General features: G+C 36.7%; 1 protein-coding gene across 15 annotated transcripts in view; it reads right to left on the bottom strand.

Moving 5' to 3' along the window:
* The window catches only part of SLC9C1 (solute carrier family 9 member C1), a 102,418-nt gene that overhangs the window by 24,137 nt on the left and 56,311 nt on the right, over window positions 1-21,970 (bottom strand). For 12 of the 15 annotated variants that reach the window (XR_007924662.2, XR_007924663.2, XR_007924661.2 and 9 more), the window contains 7 exons: window positions 18,985-19,082; window positions 16,086-16,205; window positions 9,694-9,889; window positions 6,301-6,486; window positions 3,439-3,588; window positions 1,963-2,014; window positions 313-461 (listed from right to left, as the gene is read on the bottom strand). Coding sequence is in view for 12 of the 15 variants with exons in the window: in XM_051859363.2 (XP_051715323.2) it covers window positions 313-461; window positions 1,963-2,014; window positions 3,439-3,588; window positions 6,301-6,486; window positions 9,694-9,889; window positions 16,086-16,205; window positions 18,985-19,082 (951 nt within the window). In the remaining 3 variants the exon portion in view is untranslated. The remainder of the gene's footprint in view (window positions 1-312; window positions 462-1,962; window positions 2,015-3,438; window positions 3,589-6,300; window positions 6,487-9,693; window positions 9,890-16,085; window positions 16,206-18,984; window positions 19,083-21,970) is intronic. The other 3 variants (XM_051859356.2, XM_051859355.2, XM_051859362.2) reach the window with 3 other exon arrangements.

Here is a 21,970-nt window from a genome sequence, read left to right on the forward strand (position 1 = left end):
ATTTCCATGTCCCTGGTAATTTCCAAGAATATACTGATACCCACTGTAACCTAGAATGAAGATTAGATTCAACAGGCCCTTGGTTTGGGAACAATGCAGAGAAAGAGGTGGTTCCTCACCAATGAAAAAATGGAAAGAGGAGTTGACTGCTGGGACTGCAGGAAGGAGATTATCTGTTTTTAGATAGTTATTTTGAGTAAGAATTTCATCTCTCATAAATGTTGATATTAGAAAATGTCAAAAGTAGGATTGAAGATCATGAATGACTATAAATGAAGTAAATATACTTTCTTTGACAATACTCTATTTTACCTTATTAATTTCGGCACATTCAATTTTATGAATAATTCCCTTTGACCTGAAAACCTTCACAATTTCTCTAGCCATATTGAGCATGACATTAATCTGCTCCTTTGATTTCATGGTGACAGCAATTTCTGGGTGGTCATATTCTAAGTAGCCTGAAAAAAAACCATATTTTCAGATGAAATAAAGGACATTGTTTGGAATATCTCAATAAGTGGATATTAAGCCCTTGGAGTGTAACCCTAAACATGGGGAAATGTATCTCTCCCTGATGTAGCTGTTGTAGTCAACCATTATTTACCAGTGGTGCCTGAGGTCTGAATGGCTTTTCTTGGCAGGTCTCATGCTCGTCCCTAATTTCGTGGAGAATGATAGCCTTAGTCCTAGGTTTACTGTTACATTGATCTACCTGCTCTGGACACAGGGAAGCCACCCAGAGCTTTAGGTCTGAAGTGCATGACCCACTTTCCTATTCTGTTTAAATTTGATTTTTTAAAAAGATTTTATTTATTTACTTGAGAAGTAGTTACAGACAGGAAGAGGGTGAGATGGAGAGAAAGGTCTTCCATACGCTGATTCATTCCCCAAATGGCACAATGGCTGGAGCTGGGCTGCTTCTTCCAGGTCTCACATGCAGGTGCAGGGACTCAAGCACTTGGGCCATTTTCTGCTGCTTTCCCAGGACATAGCAGAGAGCTGGATTGGAAAAGGAGTATCTGGGACGTGAACTGGTGCCCCTGTGGGATGCTGGTACCACAGATGGAGGCATAACCTATTACATCGCAGTGCCAGTCCCTGAATCAGAATTTTTGACTATAGACTGTGCTTCTGATTGATTCTCACTCTACCTGGATCACTGTGAACTCACCTTGCAGTGCCTCTAAATGACTCATCTATCTATGCTTCTCTGCTTGTCTCATCTGGATTACTGGATGCCCATGTAGATTTCATCCATTTAGATTCCACATTTGGGCTTTTCCTTGTTCATAACCTTTTATGTGGCTTGGTAATTATCTACCATACAAGATCTCTCAAGGCTGATTTTATATCCAGACTTTCTGTGTTATCTTGATGCCCACCATTGGGTCTGAAACCCTTTTTCCTCCTCCTCTCCCATGATCATCATGTTACAGTAATATCTGTTCCACTGCCACTATTCGTCTTGCACCAGGAGCATGAGCCGGCATGACTTACAGCCTGCTGCCATGTTTGTGCACTGAGCCTCCACACAGTCACAACAGAGACATGTTAAGACTATGTTTGGATTTGAACTCATTGTAAAGCCTCAGTCCTTGGGTGACCGCCCTGTGGCAAGCAGAAAATAAAGGTAACTGATTTCCTTGTGTCAATCGCAGAAGGTACATGTATTTCTGGCTTGGAAGAAAATAGAATGAATAAGGCTCTAATGACCTGTGTAATCATGGAATACTAATGAGGATTCTTTAAACAGAAATTAAAAGTTCTCAATTGTGGTATAAGGCAGACAGAACACATTCATAGAGCTATTATTACACTGTTCTCATCTGAACCAGAGAGTGTGACCCTGTTGATTGTCTCCATTATCCACTTCATCATTATCAGTGAGTAGGATTTCTCAAGGATCAGGTTAGTTATGAATGCCATTGCCTTTCTGAATGTAGGATGGGAAGTACCTACCTAGCTCTTTCATAGATAGTTCCATGTTTCTTATGACTCGCTTTAATAACATCTACGGAACAAAAGAAATGTTACTTCCACCAGAAAAACAAATAGTTATTTGTTTAATGTCTTAATTTAGTTTTTAATACAAATGAAAAACTGCAAAGAAAAGTATGATGGAGAGTTTTCAGGGATTAGAACTGAATTCTCTCTCTCTGTCTCTGTCTCTGTCTCGCTCTCGCTCTTACGTTCTCCTTCTTTATCTTTTCCTTCTTCGCCCCTTCCCTCAGTTCTGCCGGGTTTCCCCACCAATAAACCCTTTGCCTTAAAACAAAAAAGAACTGAATTGTGTGCAATTAGTTTTCTTTGCTTGAGCAAGAGCAGTGGAGAAGAGAAGTGGTATTCCCTATGCCAATTTTGAGAAGCACGAAGGTGCGTCCTATTCTTTTCCTTATGTGCAATGTGGCTTAGGATACTGTTTGTTCTTAAAGTGTAGATGTGGCAGATACTTTCTCATTCAGCCTTATGAAAGCCTCCAAATTTGGGACCCAGGAATGGCTTTCCACTGTAACCGAGTAGAAGGTTTGGCCAAGGTGTGGAAGAGCAGAAATGAGGTCAGTGTTTTAGAAACTGAAGTTCTTTGGTATTTTCTCCTGCAATTTTCTCAAATTGCAGTGCTATCAGTGGCTGGAGGTGATATTTAAAGTTGCAGGTGGAGAAGGGAGGGAAGATACTACTTTTTGCGTCCTATCACATGTTGAATGTTCATTTTATGGAACAGCAAGTCTTTGGGCGTACAAAATATAACCCAAATGTACTAAATCACTGTGAAAGGTCAATATTGAACTCCACACAGGCTTTTGGGCCTGTTATTAGTGTTAATCTACTTCAATGTAGAAAATCAAAAATGAAATCCAGAGCTTAGATCCTAGAACTGTCTGTGCTGCTTATTTGCTCTGTAGTTTTTGCACAGTCATCTAACCCTCCTTGGCCTTGTTTTTCTTATCAGACTAGGTTTCCCTCTTTACTTCTTTCCATTTGCCAGATCACCTGGTTTCATTTTCTTTTGCTGTTTATTGTGGGGAATCTAGGGATTGAAGGAGTTGGAAGGAAATAGTGGGTCTCAGGAGGAACCTCCATTTGTTCCACATTGCCTTAAGATCTCACCTCCCCATATTCTGCACTTAAGACACCTGTAGCCTGACACAGTCTAGGGCTTGCATTGGGAGGAAGCTGCCCACCACATGTGGGTTTCATGGCTTTCTCCACAAGACAAAAGGTGACTTCCAAGAGCCCTGTAGCTTGCTAATGTGGCACAGATATTTCTGTAGGGAGGCACTGAAGTAATTTAAATATAGACAATTTAAGTTTTCACAGGAATTAATTAGCAAGCCAGGAGTCTGGGTCCGCATTTACATATATAGACAGAGGATGCGAGGACAACTGACTAGTGGGAGAATAAACTCTTTTCTTGGTATTTAAGGTTTTCCTCACCTGTTTAACCTGTTTAGAACTTGCGATCTGATCAATTATGGTCATCACATCCATTTCACCTTGGACATATCCTTTTAGTATAGCATATCTAAAGGACAGCTGGTGGCTCATCTTTTGATCTATTATTTGCAGCAACTTTGGTGTTACGAGCTGAAAAAAATTTTATTTGACTAGTTTTACCAAAATTGCTGATAATAAGATAAATGCCCTCAAAAGTAATTGCAGCAATCTGCCTAGGTTCTTATTTTATTCTTGGCAGCTCTATGACTTCACAACTATAGCTATTTCTCTGTGACTAATAACATCGGGCACCTATGTGAAGTTTATGACAATTCTTTAATTGTTTCATTTATGGAGATTTGAATGTGATTTTTAACTAGTTTAAATTCTTGGAAAATATTGTGGTTCATCTTCTGGGCTTAGGTAATAAAGTGACTATCTAAAAAGTACTGCCATTTGAAAGCTATGTCTACTAATTGTCCTAGTAAGTGATCCCTTTGGGTTAGAACCTACCACAACCATAATCCCTGTTAAGATGCATAATTACGTTCTTTCCCTCTTTCTTTGCTGAGGGTTTAAATCTCCAGGTTATTTTCTGCCAATGTGCGGTCCCCTAGCTCCAATAAAGTTGGCTGTTCTTTGTCTTCCTACCAAGGTTCCACAATGTAAACACTCCACCTGTCCCCAGAAAACCGCCATTAATCCCTGAAGAGTTTATTTTCCTCTTTCAAGATTCCACTCAAGAATCAGCTCACAAAGGAAGTCTTTACTATTCCATCAGCATTCTGTGCTACATCTTACACTTATCCTGCCATATCACACTAAAATATCTAGATTACTTGTCATTTCCCTTCTACAGTAAACTCCCCAGGGGCAGAGACTGTATCTAATTTGTCTCCCTGTTCCAAGGGGCTACCGTCTGATACAGAGTGCAGAATTTCCTGATTATATAAAAAAACTTTTCTTAGGTAGTTTGTCGGTTTTTTGTACCATCTAAACTATTAGGTAGACTATACTTTCCTATCAGCAAGAGTTAACTGATCATTGGAATAATTTGGACTTGCCTTCCTCAGGCCAAATTGTGCACTAGCAATACTAACAGCAATAGAAATACTAACAGAATAGAAAGAGGAGAAGACTACTTTTAAGATACATGAGAAAAGATCTAATTGTAGGGGAGGGGCCATTACAGTGGCATAGTAGGTTAAGCCCCTGCCTGTGGCACTGGCATCCTATATGGGTGCTGGTTCAAGTCCCGGCTGCTCCTCTTCTGATCCAGCTCTCTGCTAATGGCCCTGGAAAAGCACTGGAAGACAGTCCAAGTGCTTGGGCCCCTGTACTCCTAAGGGAGACCTGGAAGAAGCTCCTGGATCCTGGCTTTGGATGAGCCCAGATCTGGCCATTGTGGCCATGTAGGGAACAAGCCAGTGGATGGAAGACCTCTCTCTTTGTCTCTCCCTCTTTCTGTCTGTAACTCTGCCTCTCAAATAAATAAATCTTATAATAAAAAGAAAGGCTGTGACTATAACATTCAAATTAGACCTTTAGAAAAATATCTAAATGCAAATGTTCTAGTCCATTAATTTGTCTCTAGATGAAATAGGTGATATTTCTTTATACCTTCCACAGTGCTGATATGTGTGCATGTTTTGGTTGTGTATGAGTATAGAAAAGCACACACATACTGAAAATATCTATCCATACATACTTATATATCCTATGATGGAATGCATTTCATTTCATAAAATATAGAACATATAAATATCTACCCATCATATTTGTATAGAAACTTGTTCAGATATTCAAAGGTTGTTTTTTATATCCTGAGTCTATGATACTATGAATATATATAACAAGGAATGTGTGAGGCCGGTGCCGCGGCTCACTAGGCTAATCCTCCGCCTTGTGGCACCGGCACACGGGGTTCTAGTCCCGGTCGGGGCGCCAGATTCTGTCCCGGTTGCCCCTCTTCCAGGCCAGCTCTCTGCTGTGGCCAGGGAGTGCAGTGGAGGATGGCCCAGGTGCTTGGGCCCTGCACCCCATGGGAGACCAGGATAAGTACCTGGCTCCTGCCATCGGATCAGCGCGGTGCGCCGGCTGCAGTGCGCCGGCCGCGGCGGCCACTGGAGGGTGAACCAACAGCAAAAGGAAGACCTTTCTCTCTGTCTCTCTCTCTCACTGTCCACTCTGCCTGTCAAAACAAAAACAAAAACAAAAACAAAAACAAAAACAAGGAATGTATGTTTTTGTTCTTGATTTGCATACTATTTTTCCCTGTGAATGGTTTGCATGTTTGTGTGTTCTGAAGATTTCCATCTTTTATCCCCCACGAATCTATAAAAGAAACGCTATGGTCAACTTGCACTTGAATTAATATAAATATTTGTTCCATGTGTTCTCTATTCAAAGAACAAGCTGTGATAAGTATTTCCTTACTTTCATGTGAGAAATGTATTTCTAATATGATTTGGATATTCATAATACAAAATTTTATAAAAGCTGTCAAAGAGTGCTTTATTTATTTATTTATGAGACCCGAAAAACAGACATAAAGACAAAGAGAGCTCTCATCCTCTGGGAAATGAAGGCTGGAACTCAACTACTTAGCCATCCCCTGCTGCCTCCTGATGTGCGCAATAGCTGGAATCTGGAATCTGGGGAGGAGCCAGGACTCAACGCAGACACTGTGATATGGGATGCAGGTGTCCCAACTACTAGGCCATGCCCACTCCATGAGCTAAAATTCATAATGTAAGTATTGCTCAATAGCAGTTGGTAACCATAAAGCAAGTAAACTGATTTTAGTCCATATTTTATGAAAACAGCTGGGATTTAAAATTGCATGAGTTACTTGTTCTTTACCTTCAAAATGCGCAGCAACCGAAGAAATCGAGCAATTTTCATAACGACCACTGTCTGGATCAAGTCAAATGAATAATTAATTGCACTTGTTTCGATCAGTATTACGTCTATGATGCCAATGAATGTAATTGCTAACTCAAATATATTCCAGGCATGTGAAAAATATGCCCTCCTCATTGCTGCTATCTGTTGATTGGAAAAGAAATTACAGGAATGTGTTTTTGCTTTTTCTCAGACTTACACATCACCAGCCAGGTTGTTATTTCTCTGATTTACCTTAAGACTTTACATCTCTGAAAAAATCACCAAGAAACCTAAATCAAACAGATAAACCCAACTTGTTCATCAGCTTTATCCTCTAGTAAAGGAAACACTAAAAAGACTATTGATTTAGGATAAGCAGCACAGTACAGATACAGGTGAAAAGGAACAGATTTATAGAAAAACACCAGTAAAAAGTAACAGCATGAAAACATCCATGGTGTGTCAGGGTCTTTTAATTAAAACAAGCAGCCTAAATACTACAGTAATCCGTGGGTTGAATTCTGTCTTTTAGTACTAAATGATTAATATCCAAAATGGTGACTTTAGGTAATCAAGGAAAAATAGATTTTGTTTATTGTGATGTATACGGACAAGACTTTCATGAAAGTGATTCACAATTTAAATAATGTTTATAAAAGGCTTTTATTCACTAAATCCATTCATATAATTTCATTCTGTGATGATGTAGAGAAGAAGTTATTTTTGATTTCTTAAAAGTAAATATTCTGTCAGAATTACCTTAGCAATTGCATCAATGTCTTCTTTTATTTTGACAAATGCATTGTTTTTAGAGTTAAAATAAGGCATCTTCACAGCTAGGCAAAATGCCCACTCCGACTTTTGCCACTTTAAAATAGGCTATTGTTTTGTTTTTTTATATACCTCTAGAGAGCTAGTGAAGACAACCAGAGTAGGTATTAAGGCAGCAATCCTTCAGGATCCCTGAAAAGGAGAGCCTGGTAGAAGCAAAAGGAAATTAAGAAAAATTAAGTGCCCACAAATCCCCTGCTTGTAGGCAAGGTGCTTCGCTAGAACACGGAGATCCCTTCCGCTGTGTTGACTACATTAACACTGTAATGTAATTTGAATTCTAAAAACAAGAATTTCATCACCTTGAATACATAGATGAGAAAACTTTTCTGACAGTTCCATCCAGGGCCAGGTGAATGCCTATTAAAGATAGTTGATGCAGCTTCTAGTAGAATATAAAATTTCTACCAGAATATGCATATTATAGAATGAGTTATTTGTAAATTAAGGCGAAACATATCTGAAAACTTTAAATTTTATATCTGTACCTTCATATTTTATTGCACTTCACTAACAGTTAATTGATTTGCTGAAATTACAATACTGGAACAGTAATTTTTAGATATTCCAGAATTGTGACTAGCTATGAGGGCTTCATATCATACCATCTATCTTTTTTAAAAAATCACCTGATTTTCAAATGTGCTAAATTAAAAGATATGCTCACACTATTAAATGATAATTTTGCTTTGAAATTTGAAACAAAAATAATGCCTACTATTTTATGATAGTTTATTCAGCCAGTCCTTGTTTCAGATAAATACTTATTGAGAACCTACTACAGGTAAGAGAGTGGAAGTTTTCAAAGATACCTGGATTTCAGCTTGGGAAATTGGGTTTCTAGAGGAATTCTGGAGAAAGAGTAGGATTAGAGATGATAACATCTCTTTTAAATATGCTGTTTGAGAGGCATGATGGGCCTTCCCCTCCGAGTTTCGGGAAATTAATTTCTCTAACAGAGGGAAGACTGTTTTGAAAAGAGGTTGAAAATACGAAGAAGGGAATTTGAAGGCAGCATTGTTTATTTGAAAGAGCATAAGCTTTTAAGGAATCGTATCTGTACTCTACTCTTCATTTGTTCTGTGATTCTAAGCAATAACACAGTTCTTCAGACTCAGCTTCCCGATCTGTAAAGCACAGGCAGAATGCATATTTTACAGGATTAATTTAAGAATGTGAAATGTTAGTGTCAAAATGACTGGCACCTTGTAGGTAATAACTTATTGTTACTAACATAATAAACATTTAAAAAGGCAAAGTAAGTGTATAAGTAGTTATTCCTGTCTGAAAATCTCAACTGAGGGAAAATCATCTATTCTGAGGCTTAAGTAGAAAAAAAAGGCATGTTAACAAGGATAGAACTGACCAAACAGAAAAGCAGATAAAGGAAATGCGATGTGAGTGCAAGTTCTCCAACTGCGAAGTGAGGATGAGTCTTAAGGAGGACATAGAAATAAGACCAGGATGGCACAGTACCCACTCAGCTAGAGGGTGGAGTGGTGTCTCTGCAGCCCAGCTCTGGCATTGTAAGCGGGCCTGACTGTAAGAAGCCCATCAAGGCCACGGCAACATCTAGAAAAGTAGACTGATCTAGAGAGATGCTCATCTGTTGTTTAGGCCAACCCTGCCATTTTATACCAGAGGAAATGAAGGTTGGGAAAAGTTCAGTAATGGCCAGCAGATTACAATGTCAAGGTTTACTAAGTCTCAGCTCACTCATTTCTCCACTACACTGTGTGTTAAATTATTTTAGGGGAATTTTAGTCCTCGACCACACACTAACCTTAACTGTTTTTTTTTTTTTTTAATCTCTTAATTCTATGAGACCCCCTGCAGTCTTTCTGACTGGCTTGGAAATTATTACACACAATGTGATTGAATTTGAAACTCCTCTTTTCCAATATCATGGGTCTGCAGTGGCATATAATTTTCCAGTCAGGATTTAATGTCCATTTATTTTGTCCATATATCAGATATAATTCCTCTGTTTAAATTTTCTGGCTAAAATTCTTTTATATTACAACCTGTTGATCCATAAAACACTATAAGTACCACCATAAATTTGTATAGATAGATTTCCATCATTTAATAAATGTCGATTGGGTTTTAATAAAAATTACAAATTTTTTCAAATATAAAAGAATACCTATCAAGCTACCTATCCATTTATCTGTCTATCCAGTATAGAAGCAGTAAGATGAACATCCATGGACTCGTGCACTTGCAAAGTATAGGAATATTGCCAATACTTTTTACATCCACTCTGTATTCTTTGACTCACACCATCTTGAAACTTATTTTTGCAAATAGAAACATCAATGCTAACAGTACGCAAATTTTCTATTGAATTACCCTAAAATAGACTTTAAAAATGAAAAAAAAATTGAGACATGAGGGAGAATTTCATATACCCTTAGAACATTGTCTGGAGTTAGTACTGAAAAATTAGATTAGGAAATATAACATGTTCTCTCTCTGTGTCTCAATCTCTGTCTGTCTTTCATGTATATACACAGACATACACACACTTCAAGTTACCTTAAGTAGGGCCTCTAGAATATAAATTGCAAGAAAAGAGTAGTTAGTATATTTTATTTCATCGTCATATATTTTATTTAACTGTGGTATCCAACTGATTATAATAGGAAATACATTCATTAGTATCACAAGGTATCCGACATACTCAAATTCATCAGTAAATACTGCTTTATGGCATACACGAAAAAGTAGATGTCTGTAAGAAAAGAAAGACAAAACAGTTTTATCTGGCAGAAGTACTGATTTTTATTATATACCCAGGTCTGTTCTAAGTTTAATAGTCCCTGCTTAATTCTGAGAAGCAGCCATTACTTGCTAACACTGGCATTTGCTTCCATATTCTTCATCTGAATCTCCTTGTCTTGAGTCTAGTTGCTTGTCTCTTTCTCTATGTTTCTGTATCTTTCATTCACCTTTTTTTTTAAACAAAAATAGAAATACTTTTGTTATATGACAGGGATAACTCAAATTGAAAATATTTTAAAAATAAAGCAAGGAGAATCTCTCCCACCTTCCAATAATTCCTCTTTCCCAAAGATGACTACTATTAACAGTTTGAATATTGTTCTAATCTTTTTATATTTATAATCATTATCTGTAAACATGAAAGGAATAACATTACACATATTTTACTGTAATCTGCTTTCTCCTTCTTTTTCAAGGAATTATGAACATCTTCCCTTGTCAAGGTGTACAGTTGTGAACAGAAGCCTAGAATGTATGGTAATGAAACAGTATGAACACATGTTTTATCACAAAATTTAATTTAATATATTTGCTTTGAAAAATAGTTTCCCCAACAGGTATGCTGAAGAATAGAATTTGGTTTTTACATTTTAATCCTGTTTTTAAAATTATTCAAGTAGTAAAATGATGCACTAGTGTTAAAATTCAAATTAAAGAATTGATCAACTACTAATCAAAAATTGGGTAGGCACTGAATCATTTTCCCTTTATCAGGAGTAGATCTTTGTTATGCGTCAGAAGCTTTTACAATTTAGGATCTTATTTGAGAAAACATAGATGAAATCAGAAACATGTGATCACATGACCATGTTGCTAGTGCCCACCAAAGTCTATAGCAGGGCCTGTCTAGGAGAGCAACCATGGAGTGCATGCCTTGTTAGGTTCACGGTAACACCACTTCTGGCTTTCCAGTCAATCTCTCCAGGCTGATTGCCTTGATTTTTTCCAATGGCAGAATCATACCTGGCACAACACCAAGATTTAGTTAACCTTTTGTTTATGTTCATGGATGACTATAATCTGGGTTTTTTTTGGTGTGTGCCAGATAAGTGTATTGAGAGGGGCATGATAGGTACTCCTTATAATATTTAGTGTTTGTGTTAATCATTAATTCTTTTTGGAATGCTGTATTTTTAAGATCCAGTTGGATATTTGATTTTTCCTGCTCTAATTGTTCTTGTTCTGTGTAGGTTAGTGAGTCAAGGGAAGTGTTTGGCTAGATACTAGTATATTAATCTCAACTATGCCTTAAGGGACTCAGAGAAATAATGATGGAGTAGACCTGCTAGACTCTGATTCAGGAAAAGTAGGCCAGAAACAGCATATGTTGTCCAGCCTAAAAGCCCCCATCTCATTTGAGGACCACAATAACATTTCAGGCCTTTGGTAGTAGCATTGGCTTCTTAAATGCCATGTCTAAAAATCATCAAAAACCCTGGGTATTTTCTTTCCTCAATGCGTAGTAACTTGTAAAATGGCTAATGTTTTGGGAAAAAGTTGAAGGAACATTCATTCTATTTCCTTGTGATGTGATTTTAAGTCCTTTGTAAGTCAATGGCTCTGGCTCTGAGAAATGACAAGATATTCTATAGCAAGGCAGGGAGGGAATCTTAGTCTTGCTTTGTGCTAGTTGATCTATCTTGTTTGTCATTAGTTCTCTCTGTAGAAAAGTATTTGTTCATCTCTACTGTCCTTTCACAAGCATTATTTTCTTTTTTAAACTTTTATTTAATATATATAAATTTCTAAAGTATAGCTTTTGGATTACAGTGGATTTCCCTCCCCATAACTTCCCTCCCACCCACAATCCTCCCATCTCCCGCTCCCTCTCCCATTCCATTCACTTCAAGATTCATTTTCAATTACATACAGAAGATCAATTTAGTATATATTAAGTAAAGACTTCAACAGTTTTCACCCACACAGAAACACAAAGTGTAAAGTATTGTTTGAGTACTAGTTATAGCATTAATTCACATTGTACAACACATTAAGGACAGAGATCCTACATGGGGAGTAAGTGCACAGTGATTCCTGTTGTTGATTTAACAATTGACACTCTTGTTTATAGAGTCAGTAATCACCCGAAGCTCTTGTCATGAGTTGCCAAGGCTATGGAAGCCTTTTGAGTTTACCAACTCCTCCAATCTTATTTAGACAAGGTCATAGTCAAAGTGGAAGTTCTCTCCTCCCTTCAGAGAAAGGTACCTCCCTCTTTGATGGCCCGTTCTTTCCACTGGGATCTCACTCGCAGAGATTTTTCATTTAGGTTTTTTTTTCTTTTTTCTTTCTTTTTTTTTTTTTTGCCAGAATTTCTTGGCTTTCCATGCCTAAAATACTCTCATGGGCTCTTCAGCCAGATCTGAATGCCTTAAGGGCTGATTCTGAGGCCAGAGTGCTGTTTAGGACATCTGCCATTCTATGGGTCTGCTGTGTATCCCACTTCCCATGTTGGATCGTTCTCTCCTTTTTTATTCTATCAGTTAATATTAGAAGACACTAGTCTTGTTTATGTGATCCCTTTGACTCTTAGTCCTATCATTATGAACATTTGTGAACTGAAACTGATCACTTGGACTAGTGAGATGGCATTGGTACATGCCACCTTGATGGGATTGAATTGGAATCCCCTGGCACGTTTCTAACTCTACCGTTTGGGGCAAGTCCGATTGAGCATGTCCCAGATTGTACATCTCCTCCCTCTCTTATTCCCACTCTTATATTTAACAGAGATCACTTTTCAGTTAACTTTAAACACCTAAGAATAATTGTGTGTTAATTACAGAGTTCAACCAATAGTATTAAGTAGAACAAAAAAATACTAAAAGGGATAAAGTATTAAATTGTTCATCAACAGTCAGGACAAGGGCTGATCAAGTCACTGTTTCTCATAGTGTCCATCTCACTTCAACAGGTTTCCTTTTTGGTGCTCAGTTAGTTGTCACCAATCAGGGAGAACATATGATATTTGTCCCTTTGGGACTGGCTTAATTCACTCAGCATGATGTTTTCCAGATTCCTCCATTTTGTTGCATATGACCGGATTTAATTGTTTTTTACTGCTGTATAGTATTCTACAGAGTACATATCCCATAATTTCTTTATACAGTCAACTGTTGATGGGCAATTAGGTTGATTCCAGGTCTTAGCCATTGTGAATTGAGCTGCAATAAGCATTGAGGTGCAGAAAGCTCTTTTATTTTCCAATTTTATTTCCTTTGGGTAAATTCCAAGGGGTGGGATGGCTGGGTTGTACGGTAGGGTTATATTCAGGTTTCTGAGGATCTCCAAACTGACTTCCATAGTGGCTTAACCAGTTTGCATTCCCATCAACAGTGGATTAGTGTCCCTTTTTCCCCACATCCTCCACATGTATTATTTTCTACTCATACGTAGATCCAGAAATTCTGCAGGTCAAGCTCCCCTACTACTACAGATATGCTGCCCATAAGAGAAAATATGCCCACCTTGCTGCTGACATTTAGGTGTTACCATCTTCCCTTTTGCCATTCATGAATCCTTAACATCCTTCTGTAATTCATGACACCAACTCCACAGCAGCTTCTCCTACTGTGAACTGTGCCTTGCAGAAGACATCTACCACAGTCATGTAGTTGCTTCTTCTTTCTTATGCAATAATGTGGCCAAACATTCCAGTTTTTGTCATCTGCATCTCACTTAGTGTAGGCTATTGGCCTGGTTAAATTTTAAAGAACTACCTCTGGAATAAAGTAGTGCCAGAGTACTGGGTACTACAGAGTGCTGAGCCCTGAGTAGCAGGTGGAAAGACCACCTATGCCAATACATTCTCCCTGATCTGTTTTACGTACTTGACTGATACCCTCCAGATTCATTACTTCATAAATCCTACCAGAATTTGTTACTCAATCTCATAATCTCTGTAATAATCTGTAGTCTCTAGAAGCAAGCACTGTATTTCCCCTTCTAGCTGTGCTGACACCTGGCCCGGTAATTTCCCTGGAAACAATGAAAGATCATTAAAAATCAGTCTTAGAAATCTTCATTTTGTGATGAACTTGCTGCATGTGGAAAAGATATGAGGCTACTCTTCTCTAGTGGGGAGAGGAGGTTGCTTCTGACAGGCCACAGCACCTGTGAGAATCTGAGGATTTAAGACCTTCAGGTCTGTCCACTTGCTTAATGTTGCTACTTCCTGTGTCACAGACTCAATCTTTTTCTATCAGAAGCATTGTCAATGCTCTGCATTTAATTTCCTTTGCACAGCTGTAGCTACAGCCCTTCAAATTATAAATGGTATAGTGATTTTATTATTTGATTTTTAACAAGTTGAATTAATTCCAATTATAATTAATATGTATTCTACTTTTCTATTCAGTTTCTTCCGGTGATTGGACTTACCATGTTTGTGATTCCATTGTTTATAAAGTCTTACATCTTAGTAATACTATTCTTATAGTACATATTGAATAACTCTAATAACTGAAGTATTAGAGACATAAAACTGCAGATGGTTCTGCTGATTCTCTTTCATGGCTATGCATTTTCTTCTGTGTTTGTTGATCTTTAATAGTAGTTTCATCCATTGGCTATGGGACTCAATTTTGAATAGATGCTACTTAGCACTTAGTAATAAATGCTAACTTTTGTTAGCTGTTTACTTAGTTCTTGTCCCTCTGTTTTTCTATACATACTGTTTATGCAGTCTTTACAATAATCTCATTAGGTAAGCAGAAGGTAACTCAATTAGAATATCCTAGTACCTACTATGTGTCATTTACCTTACTAGATCCTTTACAAATATCTGCTATTCTCCAGAAATGTCAACATGATTGTGTTCATTTTTCAAATGAAGAAACTCAGACCTTAAAAACTTATTCAGCTAACGAGTGATGGAGCCTGGGATTCTAAACCAAGTCATCTGACTCCAGAATCTATAAAATTGCTTACTCTAGGATAATATTTGAAAGATAACCTATGGATACATGGACTGCCAATACTAGTTTCTCAAATTCCCTTCTAAGTTATTATCAATAGAAATACTGCTCAGAAAAATTGTAGCTTAAGTCATTGTTAAAGGTTTATAATTAATACAAAAATATTATTTTGATATTTGAGTGTGGTAGATTAAAGATGGCTGTAAGTTCTTTGAGACTTCTCTTGAAGCAAATGAATTCCTTGCCCTTGAATCTAAGAAAAGGAATTCAAATTGAAACGAAAGAAATAGAAATTGTCTCTATTCACAGATGACATGACTGTATATATAGAAGATCCTAGAGAAGCCACAAAAGAACTGCTAGAATTAAAAAGCTAAATCAATAATCTTTCAAGATAGAATAGCAATATATAATCAGTTGTATCCTTATACATTAGAAATGAACTATCAAAAATGAAATTAAGAAAACATTATGATAAATGAAAGAAGACAGAAATGCAAGGCTAAATATTGATGATTCTATTTGTAAGAAATTTTGGGAACTGATTGCTGTTCAACATTATGAATGTACAAAATAACATTGACTATAACATTGAACTGTACACTTTAAAATGGCTATGGTTAATTTTAGGTGAAATTTACATCAGTTAAAGAAGAGAGAACATCATCTTATCTCTTTTCAAGTATATTTCTGTATGTATGTAAGTAATTTCGTATACTACCAAATTTAGTGATTTGTATACTACTTCAAAATACTTTGCAGAGTATTTCTGGATATGATTTAAAAATAAATAGAGATGCCATAAACAAGAGTGTCAATTTGTTAAGTCAACAACAGGAGTCACTGTGCACTTACTCCTCATGTAGGATCTTTGTCCTTAGTGTGCTGTACATTGAGAGTTAATGCTACAACTAGCACTCAAACAGTATTTTTCACTTTATGTTTCTGTGTGGGTGAAAACTGTTGAAATCTTTACTTAATGTATGCTAAACTGATCTTCTGTATATAAAGAGAATCGAAAATGAATCTTGATGTGAATGGAAGGGGAGGGGGAGTGGGAAAGGGGAGGGTTGCGGGTGGGAGGGACGTTATGGGGGGGGGAAGCCATTATAATCCATAAGCTGTACTTTGGAAATTTATATTCATTAAATAAAAGTTAAAAAAATAAAAATAAATAGAGAATTTCAAATAAATGTAAAAGCATTTCTTGTAACATTTATAAGCACTTACCTTGATGGGACTCCTTTGTCTTTTTTAGTATTATATACCCAGTTGAGCAGTAATTTTCTTAAAAAGGTAAGGAATTTTTTACTTTCAGAATAAACCTTTATTGTCCCAAGATTCATATATCTAAAAGAAAGAACAGCATTTGGACTTGCTTTCAAAATGGGTAAACAATGCAGTATTGTCAGAAAGCAAAATGACCATTTTGTACAGCGGTGACTGTGAATGAGACATTTTCATGGGCAGAGTTCCAAGTCATGAAGTTAGAACTAGTATATATATAATCATAAAATAAGCTTGTAGAAACATAAAGTGAAAAATAATAGATGATTTTTTTTTTCAATGAAGATGAAATCAGATCAGACCTATTGTCATGTTTAATCCCAGTGAGAGTCAAAAAGATTTCAACAGTTTGCACCCCCATAGAAACACAAAGTGAAATATATTGTTTGAGTACTCGTTATAGCATTAAATCTCAATACATAGCACATTAAGGACAGAGATCCTTCTGTGTGAGAGCAAACTGTTGAAATCCTTACTTAATGTATGCTAAGCTGATCTTCTGTATATTAAGATAATCGAAAATGAATCTTGATGTGAATGGAAGGGGAGAGGGAGTGGGAAAGGGGAGGGTAGTGGGTGGGAGGGACGGTATGTGGGGGAAGCCATTGTAATCCATAAATTGTACTTTGGAAATTTATATTCATTAAATAAAAGTTAAAAAAAATAAAAAATAAAAAAATAAAAAAAAAGAAAAACAAGGGGGAAGGGGCAAAACTTAGAAACTTGAAAAAGACATACAAAAACAATGTCCCACATGGTATAGATGGCTTTAGATATGTGATTAGTTTTCAGAAAAAAATAATAGAAATGTGCTCCTAACTTTGCCCAGTTTACCTTAGCCTACAAACTTCTATACCTACTTTCTACATAGTAGAAAGTACCAATGTCAAATGAATCCTATTAGTTACTTAACACCTACTATAATGAATGTATTCATAAATAAGCTTCCTCAAAACAGCCTAATGATACACAATGCTATAGAATAAAAAACACGTAGCAGTAAAAGTTATTATTCTGAAAATGAATCTTGATGTCAATGGAAGGGGAGAGGGAGCGGGAAAGGGGAGGGTTGCGGGTGTGAGGGAAGTTATGGGGGGAGGAGCCATTTTCATCCATAAGCTGTACTTTGGAAATTTATATTCATTAAATAAAAGTTAAAAAAAATGAAATAAAGCTTGAACAAGCCAAAAAAAAAGTTTTTAATACATCCAAAAAAAAAAAAAATAAGCTTGTAGAGCCCACTCATTATAAAGAGCGTATAAGAAATTGGAGATACATGGCTCAAAATAGTGTGACCGTTCTAGGTTTAGGGAGAGAAAGTATATCATGATTCAAATATTTAGGGTTCGGTTTCATCTGGGTTTTCATGTTGGAGCTTCCATTCTCTGGCAGCACAATAAATAGATCACCTCAGTAACATGCTTGTTCATCTATGTCAGGCTGGGATAGTTAAATGAGAAAGTATATATAACACATCCAGTCCATCTCACACATCTTCCCACTTCTCTTCTTTCACCTTTAGGGCAAGTAGTCGGGCTAAAAGGACTACAAAAAAGTCAAAATTGTAGATTGTAGAAGTCAACGGTCATAAATTACCCAAAGGACCTAAAAGGTGGCACTGCCTGCAAGTTGTCTACAGGTTTCTGTTGGCTTCTGCACTGAGACTGTTCAGTCTGTGCTATGATCCTGTTTGGCGAATCCCCTTGGTTTTATGGGGAATTTGCCTGATGTTGGTCAAATACTTTCATTGTCTTCATCAGAAGGAGGGTAGGTTCAGCTTATAATGTGGTTTAATGAAGGAGTCATGGAGACTTAAATTCAAGATGGACCGTGTCTTTCCTATTGATTTTAATGTTTTGACTCTGAAATTTCTAAGTCTCTGTGCTATAGGGATATTAATCAAAATTTGAAAATGCAGTAATTTAATTCTTCATGATTCAATATGCTATTTACATGGAAAATCTTCAATGGATCTATGACTTGATTCATTCATAATTTAAAAAATAATTACTGAAGACCTACTGTGCTTGGGATAAACCATAAGAAAATACTGATCACTGCCTCAAGGCTCCAGCCAACTAGTGGGATAAGGCAAGAAATAGCAATTGCAGTAAACTGTGACACATGTTGCAACAGATAATAATTAAGATGATAGCATTCTGGACCCACAAAGAGGGGCACCTAATGTAGGTTTGGGGAATGATTAAATCTCATTGAAGAGATTAATGCTGAAGCTAATGATTTCACAGATTCCTGATAATTTCAGAGATTCCAACAAATCCTAAAGCTCTGTGAGATCACCATTTGTTGAAGAGACTGTCCCTGCTCCAGGGATTGGTTTTAGCTCCTTGATAAAATACAAGTTGGTTGTAGATGTTTGGATTTATTTCTGGTGTTTCTATTCTGTTTTATTGGTCTATCCATCTGTTTTTGTACCAGTACCAGGCTGTTTTGATTATAACTGCCCTGTAGTATGTCTTGAAATCTGATATCATGTGTAGAGGGATTAAGGAAGACTTTGCCGTTAGTCAGGTGTCCCAGTAGTCTATATGGGAAGACTAATCCACCACAGTCTAGCTTTTGGAGGGGGTAAAGAAAGAAAGGGAAGAGCGTTTTGGTTAGAAGCAGCTGCTACTTCAAGTGCACAGAGGCGTGAAATAATACGGCACATCTGGGGAACTGAAGACAGGTGTTCTGGCCTGAGTGTGGAGTTCAGAGCAAGCAGTGGCTTGCACGTATAATACCAGATGAACCCAAGTTACTAAAAGCATGAAAACTCACTTGCATAGCTTCCTAAATGCAGTGGTTTGGGATAAAAGCCCTCTCTTTCCAACATACTTACTCTCCCTTCTTTTCACCAAAGCTTCCTGCTGCACCTACCAGCACCTGGACTGCACTCTGAGACAGAATCTCATTCCTGTACTGTCTCTGGTAGCTTGCCTGAAAGAAATGTTGATTCAGATCATTACAGAGCATGGATAACAGCAATAACTTATTACCGCTTTTATGAGAATATAATCTGTGAGAAAGAGGTCAAAAAATCCCCAAATAATCTAGTTTCTTTAAAAAAGAATCTTCAATCAGTATAGAAGGTACCTCTGGGCTTTGGGTAGAACCCAACTTGTTCTGAAGGGACTAGGGTTCTCCTAGACGTTAATTAGGTTTCCACAAAGTAAAATGGAGTTCTGTGACAAATAAGGCCAGGAATTGCTGCGAGCTACATCCCCAGCTTAAAAGTTCATAATGCGTAATAGGATATATAGTTTTAAAATTTTTATTTATTTTCATCTTATTTGAAAGGCAGAGAGAGAGAGAGAGAGAGAGAGAGAAACAGCTACAGATCTTCTATCTGCTGGTTTCCCAAATGCTCACCATAGCCAGGGTTGAGCCAGGGCGAAGCCAGAAGCCAGGAGTTCCATCTGGGTCTCCCATGTGGATGGCAGGGCCTCATGTACTTGAGCCATCACCTGTTGCCTCCCAAGCTGTGCACTAGCAGGAAACCGGAAGCAGAGAATCCAGGACCTGAACAAGGCACTCTGATATGGGACATGGGTGTCCCATGTGGCAACTTAATTGTTGAATCAAATGTCTACCTCCAAAATTAGAATATTAGAGGGACTGAGAAATCTTAAGATGAAAGATCTTGGCTTATGTCTTTATTTAGTTTCACTTTTACACATGCTGTCACAACAGAACACTGTTGTCTGCAGTCTTTTCTAAAGATTTAAGGGACTACTATTATTGTACAGAACACAGCTACTCCTTCATTCAGTTCAAATATTGGGAGCTTATTCAGCTTCAGGGACTGTAATTCCTGCTGTGGAGAGCACCACCTGACACTGTCTCTGCCTAAATGTGCTGCACACTGTTGAGATCACTGTATATACCAACTTCCTAAACTGAAATGTCTGGTATAACCCAAGATCCCTGAGCTCCATAGCAGGCATTCTCTCTGAAACATCATTTATGGATATTAAAGCACTGTTTTGTTCTTGAAGGATACTAGGAAGAGAAAGCAACTACATTTGGGGATTATAGCATCAAAAAGCTATTGTCCATGACAACAGGAATTCAATAAAATAGTATCTGTTTCCTTAAACATCACCAAAATCCTTAAAAATCATATAAGATTAAAATTTTGTGTCTTCAATCCTAAAAATTGTAGTTGACAGAAAAAGAAGAAACTGAAAATAACATGGAGCTCAAGAAAGCTTAGCAATATAAAATAGTTAAGATACTAGAAAAATCCTGTCTCCCTGGTGCTCTGGTGGCTAAGATACTAAAAATATAAGTTGTTGAATGATAACTCCCACCAAAATAAAGGAAGAATTTAGGAAATGACTGACTTCTAAAGACAATTTTTATTCATGAGCTCTCTGCTATACTATTAGATTAACTAGTCTACATGTTTTTGTTTAACATTATTATTGCATTATGAAAAATCATGTTCTGATCTCTGTTCTATATATGAGAAAGCTGAGGCTCCTAGAATTGAGTTTTCCCAAGATCATATTAGAAACCCAGATATCTCTGCATTTAAGGCTTGTTCCCCTCCTCCCACATGGTGCTTCTGCACCACCATCTTGCCACGCTGTGCTTTCTTTTCCAACGTACAGTAAATACCATCTCGGCAAGAACCGGCTGAGACTTACAGGGAAGCTTTTGAAGCTCTGAAAACTGTAAAAGACCAATTTATATTACTATTGGGAACATTAGAATTGAGACTGCAGAAACCGAACAACAAACAAGATAAACATGAAAATATGTCATAAAAAGGACTGCAAAGATAAAAAGTGGGACGAGAGATCCATTCTACTTTGGAAAATTGGATTTCCATATTAAGCACAGCATTGCACAAAGACACAAAATCAACAGTCAAAGATATAATAAAAGAAACCAAAGTTTGGAGGTAAGAAACCAAAATGGTGCATAGAATATATGGTGCAGAAAATGTAGAATATCACAAATGGAAGGAATCTAAGAGATCATCCAGTCAGCATAATTTTTCTGTTTTACAGATGAGTTCTGAGTTGTATGTACTATTAACAATGAAAGCAAGATTTGAAATAGAATATCCTTCATTTGTTTTGCTAGTTCTTGAATATTATGTTTTATTGAAATAAATTTACAAATTTGAAAGTGATTAGAAGACATAATCCCATCACAATTTTATGTTATAAGCAAATAGAAATAATTCTGCTAGCATCCAAGCAGGAAAAGAAGCTGTATTTAATTTCACAAATATTAATTTATGAATTTAATTACTCTGTTGTTTTTATATGAGTGTATCATTAGCTGTACTCTCATATTTTTAGATTTGAAATACTTTAAACATTCAATAATCAATCACTTTTTCTATACATTTGGCTACAGGCACAAAGTATAACATTATTAGAAAGTAGATTTGAGAAACATTTTCCACTAACAAAGCTGCCAGAAATAATTAGTAAAAATAATAAAATAATGATAGCCTGTTGAAGAATGTAATATTTAAAAAAGGAAACTATAAGAAACTGATTGTTTATAAGAATAGCTAATAAGCATAATTGTTGGAAAAACAATTTTGTAAATATGATTTAAAAGTTAAAAGAGGAACATAAAAGTGTTCAAAATATTGAAATAAATTCATCTTTATATCCTCAACCACTGATACAAGGTCTAGTAAACTATTTTTATTCTTTTTATTTTTAAAAAACTGAACAATAGCAATATTTAGAGAAGTTGAAAAAAAGTCTACCTTAAAAGTGAGTCTATAGTTAGCATTTTTAGCTAAAAATTTACAGATTCAGAGAGAATTATCTATGTTTATAATATTTTAAGAAACTTGA

Source organism: Oryctolagus cuniculus, chromosome 4, assembly GCF_964237555.1.
Source record: "Oryctolagus cuniculus chromosome 4, mOryCun1.1, whole genome shotgun sequence".
In the NCBI taxonomy this organism is placed as follows: Eukaryota; Metazoa; Chordata; class Mammalia; order Lagomorpha; family Leporidae; genus Oryctolagus; species Oryctolagus cuniculus.